Genomic DNA, 9079 nt, shown 5'->3' on the forward strand with positions numbered 1-9079 from the left:
AATATCAACCTGCTGCTGGCTTCGTTCTCCGACGAGGAGGTCATTTTGGCATCCAGCACGCCGAAGAAGCGAGCGGGGAGGAGAGTTTTCAACGAGACAAGGCACCCGGTTTACAGAGGAGCGAGGAGGAGGAACAACGACAAGTGGGTGTGCGAAATGAGAGAACCAAACAAGAAGAAGTCGAGGATATGGCTCGGAACTTATCCAACTGCAGAGATGGCAGCTCGGGTGCATGACGTGGCAGCATTGGCCTTTAGAGGGAGGCTTGCCTGCCTCAATTTTGCAGACTTCGCATGGCGCCTGCCTGTTCCGGCTTCCATTGATTCAGTGGATGTCAGGCGGGCGGCCGAGGAGGCTGCAGAGACATTCAGGCCAGCTGAGTTTGGCGGAGTGTCGGAAAGTGGGGATGATGAGAAGGAGAGCAAGAAAATGGAGGGGGAGAAGGATTGTGGAGGTGCGGAGCAAAGTGGCAGCTCGTTTTACTTGGATGAGGAGGAAATGTTCGCCATGCCAAAGTTGCTTGATAGTATGGCCGAAGGGCTTCTGCTCTCTACACGTCGCCGTCCAGGTGGCAACATGAATTGGGATGATATGGGAAGCAATGATGACGTCAATCTGTGGAGCTTCTCAAAGCAATAGATATTTACACAGGTCTATCCATCATCCCGAAGGATACTTTCCGTTTATTTTTAAGAAACTAATGAAAATGATTTAAAAATTTTAAGTTTTAATGATATGAAAAAAATAAATATAAAATGAATAGTACCATGATTGACTTTTTAGTATAAAAATATGATTTTTTTGTTAGAATAAACAGTATAAAGAACTTTTCGTTAAAGTTCCCCTTATTTTTTCATTTAATTTTTATCACTAAAAAAATAATGTCAATTGTTTATGCCTGTAAAAACAATTATAATTTATAAATAGTTGTTTGCGTCATATTTTATTCTATGGGAAATATCTTGTTTTAGACCTTTAAGGGTATTTGATGGTACTAATTAATACAGTGTTAGTGTGAGATATTTGGGTTCATTATCAATAAAGTTACTAAATTTGGATTGATTGAATATAAAGGTATCTAATTTTGTATGATTGAGATATCTGGCCCTTTTATGGAAATATCTTGCCCATTTATGGAAATATCTTGCCCTATTTCAGTATGTGGTGTAGTAGTGAAGTGAGGTGCTTGCCTCCATGTTACGTCTGTGTAGGGGTGGGTTCAAAAAACCGAAAACCGAAAAAAACCGAAAACCAAACCGAACCGAAACCGAAAAAACCGAACCGAACAAAAAAACCGAAACGAATTGAAAAAACCGAACCGAACCGAATTCTTTTGGTTCGGTTCGGTTTTAATGATCTAGAAACCGAACCAAACCGAACCGAACCGAATTAATTAAATTAATTTTTTTATTTAATTATTTGTTTTGGATATTATTTTCTAAACCCAATTTGTAAGTTAAAATATGCTAAACCCAATGTGTTGCCAAACTTTAAGCTCAAAATATTAAAAAAAAGTCCTATAAAATCTTTAAACCCTAACCTATTATTTATCCCCCATATAAGGTTCCGGAGCCAAACCTCATCCTGAAGTACCTACATCTATCTCCATAGCACTGTCTACTTTTGTCTCAGCTTTCTTTTCCAAATCTACTCTCATATAACATGTAACAGAATCTATAAACATTTATTTCGGGTAGATTACTTAGGGAATTTGTGATGGAAAAGAATCCAACACACACTAAATAAATCCACCCACGCATTTCTTTTACTAATCAAGTTGTCAACATGCAGTTACAAGCAAACAACCCTGATCTTTGAACAACATCATACAATTTAACTTTTCTAAGTCATTTGTACGATTTTTGTGTTGTGATGTTGTTAGTTTGGACTTTGGAAGACTTGATTGATGATTTTAGTTCAACTTTAAATGTTTATTTTCATTGTCTTTGATTATAGTTAGAATGTTTGTGTTATGATTGTGTTGGATACGTTAAAATTTAAAATTTCAATGTTTTTCATTTTTTGAAAGAAAAAAAAAACAAAAAACCGAAACCGAACCGAAAAAAACCGAACTGAAAAAAAACCGAACCGAAAAAAACCGAAAAAAAAATGAACCGAACCGAACCGAACCGAAATTTCGGTTTGGTTTCGGTTTTGGCAAAAAACCAAACCGAATTAAACCGAACCCACCCCTACGTCTGTGGTCATAAGTCCTTACACGTGTCAGGTATTGCATGAGTTGATCTGTTGAATTGGTGGCCTGGGTGTTAACATTCTGGACTTGGCCTTCCTTCCTTGTCCCTGTTTCTTCCCTATTGGTTAATCTGAACGTCGTGGCTCTATGTTCCCTTTATTTTATTTTATTTGGAAGTGTTTTCAAAATAATAGAAAATATTTTTGTAAAAATGTTTTTAGAATTAATTTATAGCAAAAATATAAGTAAATCTTAAAATGCAGTTGAAATACTGTCTACAATTAGTTTTTCTTTTAAAATGTATTTCAAGTATTTTTAGAACCTATCGCCTATAACGATTTCAATTATTTTAAAAGAATTCTTACTTTAATCGTACGTGCTCATGAGAAACCCGACATTAATCGATTAACATATGAGGAAACACAAGGGAGAGACCCAGGCACTACAAAACTCTACCAGATCCCCAACTTTTACTCACACCTGTTGCTGAGGTAGATTATATATTCCACTGCAGCACCAAAATGAACGTAGGACACCATAGTCTTACTGTCTTAGGGTTTAGGGTTCAATCCACCTCTTACACAGGTGAACAAAGTTCCATGAAATAACTCACCCAGAAAATACGTACTTTCGAGTAAGGTAGATAAACCCAAGAGTCTACCTTTTACAGAGAAACATAAAAAATGAATGGCACAAGTGAAGAAAGTATATAAACAACACCACTGCCAACAGAAAAAAACTCCAGCCCAAGACACCTTTTACAAACATGGCACCCTTAAGGAAGGTATGCGTGTCTTTTCTCATTTCGATCTTCGTCTTTTCTCGTTCGTTTCTATTGGAAAAATAAGGTCGAATTGCTATATTAAATCACATGAAAAATCAAGAAATAATTCATGTACTTAAATATATCACAATAATGCATGGAGTAACCAATGTTAAATGAACATGATATAATAAATTAGAAAAACCTAGAAAATACGATCGAGGCAAGTGTTGGACACTTTGTCTTTAACACAAGTTTACACCCCACTACGGTGCTCATGGTTGATTGGTTCATGTCTTCCAAGATACAACGACCACGTCCTTGTAATAGTAGCACTCCAAATCACAAGGCTCCATGAACCACGATTGTGTTGAAAACTCTCTCATATGGACTCAATGTGACTCTCTAATATTTAGTACACTATATGTATGATTATGTAAAACAATGAAAAGTTCTTTTGGTGATTATAGGGGGGCTTCCCTATTTATAGAATGTGAGATACCTATTTCGAAAGCATGTGATTATTTATGAAGAGTCAAAAGTTGCAATACTTCATTTAAGTTGACATATCTTTCTACCAAAAGGCTCCACTTCTAATTTCCATTCAATTAATAAATTTAATATAATAATAATATTATTAAAATTTCCAACAATCCCTCACAAGAATGAAAATTGACTCAATACCATGCAAATGACAATGCAGACACTAGAGAGAGAATTCAGTAGGAAAAGTACCGCATCGGGATAGGTGGCTTTTGGTCTTGAACCTTCCGTAGTGAATTACTATCGGATTTACTTAGCTAATTAGTGAACGCGATATCTTGAACTGCTCAGCCGTTTGTGTAAACCAAGACAATAGTAATTACACAATACCCTTCCAGACACCCTGGTTGCTCGGTTGTGTTCATTTTGACCCTGAACAATTTATTGGTTTCTCATGAGTGCTTTTAGAGAATTAAGCCCTTCAAAATATTCTTACAGGAATGTCCCCATTCCTCACTCAAGATAGGTGACTTCCCATTAATAGTATCATACAATACCCCACTTGTTATTTCCAAGTATAGGAATCATTAAAAGCAAAGCTTATTCTAAATACGCTGCAGATAACACTGTTTCATCATAGGACATTGGGTAGGAGATTATCTCCGCAATGCTCCCATTGAATCATCCACAATTCGGTTGTCCCTTTGAACCTAGATCTTGGAATCTCCAGTCAGCTAGGTTGGGTTGTCATTATGGCGATTCTTAAGACGTAGGTTTTTAACCCATTCCCCTCGATGATACAACTTACTCTCTAGTCAAACCTTTAAAAATTGGTACCACTAGGTTGACTACTCATTATATGGCCATCACAAACTTTATATCCATGCATGGAAATTATTTGCTTTGAGAGTAGTTGTTTTCCAACGTAATTTCTCCAAACATGTATTTTGGACTTGATAAGTATTTTGCTAACACTTGGGTAAAATCTCCCACATTTAAGGTTATCTCTTTCTAGAAGCAAATACCTTTTACATTCTTTTTATGTATATCCTATTTCCCAAAAATAGCTAAGTCACCCCAACAATTCCCTCACATTATGGTTGCTATTTAATGCTATCAATTTCTCATTTTTCATGAAATAGGAACATATGAAGATAGATAGATAGATAGATAGATAGATAGACAGATAGATAGATAGATAGATAGATAGATAGATAGATATAGGAATGTCCTCACAAAATTTCATTAAAGCTAAATCTAACGGTCAAGAAGATGTTCCCTATTTTTTTTTGAAAAATGAGGATCCCTTCCCTTAAAGGCTTTATATATATATATATATATATATATATATATATATATATATGTATGTATGTATATATATATATATATGTATGTATGTATATATATATATATATGTATGTATGTTCACTTGGTCTATTTTCATTTATTAGGCCTCAAAATCCTGACTAGAACTGTCACAGCCCGTCCCAGGATTTTATATTTGGGGACGTGAAATGACGGATTTACCCTTAGCGGGTATTAAGGTATGTGTGTGTGACGTTATTTGGATTAACTTTATATAAGTTTTGGATTAAAATTATTGGTTTCTAAAATATTGTGTGGTTAGGGATTAAATGGATGGTGAGGGGTTAGAAATGTTTTAAATGAAATGTTTTGGAAAATTTTGGTTTTACTGACCCACTCATCTTTGTTTTGCGCCCCTCCAGGTTCTAGTTAGCAGTTGGTGGCTCTCGAGGTCTTTTTCGGCATTCTGACAGACGTACTGCATGTAGGACTCACCTGCGGGTGTTGCACTTTTAATTATGGTCCTACTTGACTGCACTTGATACCTACGCTCTGAATTCGTGTGTTTTACTTTATAATTCCCTCTTTTATGCTAGTAGGTTTTACTGCTAGTAGTTGGTTTAAATTCCTTCATATTTCTGTTATATCTTGCTTCCGTGTCGCACTTTTGACTACGTCACGCTCTCGTGACGGCCAGCACGCCTTGATTCTAGGATTGGGGTGTGTCAAGAACTTTCCTAGGAGAAACACTGCTAGCACTTTTTGTCTTTAGTCTTTAAACTTTCAAACTTCTCATGCTAGAACCAATTATGTCTAATGTGCCTTCCAATGAGAAAACATCACTTGAGTTGTTATCACTCGCATTGCAATTTCATTGGACTTTAGTATGACTCATAGCAGATCTTCTAAAGCATGCCAAATATATATCACTGCATAATCTGCATCTATTCCTTTAACTGACACAACTCTTATGATAAAAGAGTCGACCATTTTCATTTGAAAGTGCATATTAATTGCGGTTTCTCTTATTCGACCGCAATACATCAGCCGCATAGTTGAACAGGTAGCCATTTCCTTAATGGCAACTGACATGCCTCGAGAGAAACTGCCATGATCTGCATCTCGCCCGCTTGGCTTCAAGGTATGGGACATACATGAAGGTAGGAAATTGAACAAAGACATGTCTAGTGAAATATTTCTTCACCATATGTTTCTCCATGAACGAGAATATGCTCCATTCATGTTTTTCCATAAACTTTCCAAGAGACCCATTTTCTCATTTGAAAGATTGTGTTCGCTCGCACACATAGGAACACAAATATGCATGCCACAAAAAATGCATTTTTATTTCTGCAGTCCAAGACGCACCACCATTTACATCTTTGCTTTTACGGTAAAGAAAATATCTGCCATAATGTGGCTTTTCGCATATACAACAAAGCCAACTGATCGATACCACTCAAACAACATCATCGATCTTTTCTGTTTTTCCAGCGTTTTTGGAAAGAGGGCATCCCTTTCCTTCACACATTTGTTCGGATTAAAACAGTTTGGGCTTGACAGAAAGATGCAATTTCCAGCCATGTAGACAGATACATTATGTACAGATGCATATATACATCTAAAGGGTTCACAGGTCAAAATAGTTCTAAAAAGAAATGTAAGTCATATGTTCAAATAAATTACGTGTCAAAACTAACATTGCAAAATGACATTTTAGAGAACAAACAAACAGACAATATTCATTACCTTTCATGAGACACAAGCACCGTTCCACTTTCCAAAGTGTACTCACAAGGACCAGAAGCAAATGAAGAAAATATACACAAATATATATTCCTATAATCCAATGTGAAAATTAAGCAACTATAGAACACTCTAATGACCTATCACGCACGCATATATCTAAATCGTGAGACAGATATTCAATTGTTTTTCAAGACCTAAAGTATAGCAATCAAACCTAAATTTGTCTTTAGATTGTTGGAAAAATAGGGTCTAATTGCTATATTAAATCACATGAAAAATCAAGAAATAATTCATGCAATTATATATATCACAATAATGCATGGAGTAACCAACGCTAAATGAACATGATATAATGGATTAGAAAAATCTAGAAAATACGGTCGAGGCAAGTATTGAACACTTTGTCCTTAAGACAAGTTTATGCCTACTACGGTGCTCATGGTTGATCAGCTCATGTCTCCCAAGATACAACGACCACATCCTTGTAATAGTAGCAGTCCAAATCACAAAGCTCCATGAACCACGATTGTGTTGAAAACTCTCTCATATAGACTCAATGTGACTCTCTAATATTTAGTACATGTAAAACAATGAAAAGTTTTTTTGTTGATTATAGGGGGCTTCCCTATTTATAGAATGTGAGATACTTTTTTGGAAAATATGTGACTATTCATGAAGCGTTAAAAGTTGCAACACTTCATTTAAGTAAATATATCTTTCTATCAAAATGCTCTACTTCTAATTTTCATTCAATTAATAAATTTAATATAATAATATTATTATTAAATTTTCCAACAGTTTCTTCCTCCAAAACAGGCATGCAGCCGTCTCCTTTTATTTCCCTTCATCGCTTGGAATCTTCCTTTAAATCCCAATTGTTTCGGTTTTGATCTCAGCCCTCCACTTGTCAATTTAGTGAGGAATATGAAGTTTAAAATTGGGCATAAAAGGGAAGCACGAACTTTCCTACAAAAATGGTCAGAATAGTTCTCTAGCTGGGGTTTAAATCCCCAGCTCAAACGGACTGCACAATTTTGAAATCCGGACAGCGGTCACTAAAACGACCATAATTCATTGGACGAATATCGGATTGACATGATTCTAGCGCCATTGGAACGAAGACTTCCTTAGCTTTCCATCCATATGTGCTATGCAATCTGGTTTCTCTGGATGCATAAATGGCAGCCTACTGCAGTCGCTTGGCAGAAACTACCACATTTCAGATTTTCCAAATTTTGTTTCACCTCCGGGTTTTAGGCATCGCTTTGATATCCCGCAATCTTCCTTTGAACGTTCATGGACCATCTTTAAGCTCTCAAAACTCCTCCACTCAGGCTCAAAATTCCTTTCTTTGCATTTAGACCTACAAAACAAGAAAACTACAAATAAAATACTAAAGGATGAAAACTATTGCAAAAGGTATTTTTAAAGCAAGTCTTTTATCAGTTGGATGAGGAGGAAATGTTCACCTCACTCTTCGGTGGCTGCATTTACGGGGATGACATGGAAAGCAATGCTGACGCCAGTCCGTGAAGCTTCTCAAATTAATACATTGCACTTTGCGTTTATTTTTTCATTCAATTTTTACTACTAGATAAAATAGCGTCCGTTGTTTATGCGCGTAAAGATAATTATAATTTATAAGGTTGTTTGCGTTACATTTTAGTTGATTCTAAATATCTCACACTAACATTGTCTTGTATATACCATGAATACCCTTAACGGTCTAAAACAAGATATTTTACATAAAGTTACTAAATTTGGAGTGATTGAATATAAAGGTATCTAATTTTGTATGATTGAGATATCTTGTTCTTGTCTGGAATATCCTGCCCTGTCCTAGTATGTGGTTTAGTAGTGAAATGAGCTTGCTTTCTTCCATGATACGCATGTGGTCATAGGAACGGAAATCACTTTTTACTTGTTTTTGGTGAACTTCTTAGGAAAATGATCCTCGCCGAATCCTTTTCCTAGAGATCATAAGGATCCCACCATCATGACCGTTCATCTTACATTGTGTGGTTAATTTTTATTAGGTACTATTTATATTTAATTTTAAATTTTAAATTTTGAAATAATTTCTTACTGCACGATGTACGATGAACGGTCACAATCATGGAATCCCTAGGATCATAGAAAAGGATCCGGCGATGATCCTTTTCCAACTTTTTTTACTTGTTTATACACCAACAACTATAGCTTTCCGCTTATATTTACTAAATTAAGTGAAAGAGAAAAGGAAAAATTTTCAAGAGAATAACTTCAAAATATCATAAGAATTTGTTTCCTTAATTTGTTATCAAATAGCAATACATATTAACAAAAACGAGAGCAAATACCGAGTTGTTTAATTAACACTTCATATTTTATTGACTGCTCCTCACATAATTAATACATCCACCTTTACTTTTTAAATTAAAGCTCATCTTATCACATCCAAGCTCATCTTAACACATCCTGCATATTTTTCATTACTACCCTCATACCTCACACTCTCATACACCCACAATCATCAGTTTACAGCACATCAAACTCTTCATCTGTTTCAAACAAAAGAATAATCTACATTTTAAAGACAAGAAAGA

General features: G+C 35.5%; 1 protein-coding gene across 1 annotated transcript; it reads left to right on the top strand.

Annotated features, from left to right (window-relative positions):
• On the top strand, window positions 1-762 carry LOC126618094 (dehydration-responsive element-binding protein 1A-like; the record flags this gene model as incomplete). Its single annotated transcript, XM_050286192.1, has 1 exon — window positions 1-762. A coding segment is annotated over one exon (639 nt), but the record flags the coding sequence as incomplete, so codon positions are not given.
• Window positions 763-9079: the final 8317 nt, after the last annotated feature.

The sequence above is a fragment of the Malus sylvestris genome, chromosome 4 (genome assembly GCF_916048215.2).
Source record: "Malus sylvestris chromosome 4, drMalSylv7.2, whole genome shotgun sequence".
NCBI lineage: Eukaryota > Viridiplantae > Streptophyta > Magnoliopsida > Rosales > Rosaceae > Malus > Malus sylvestris.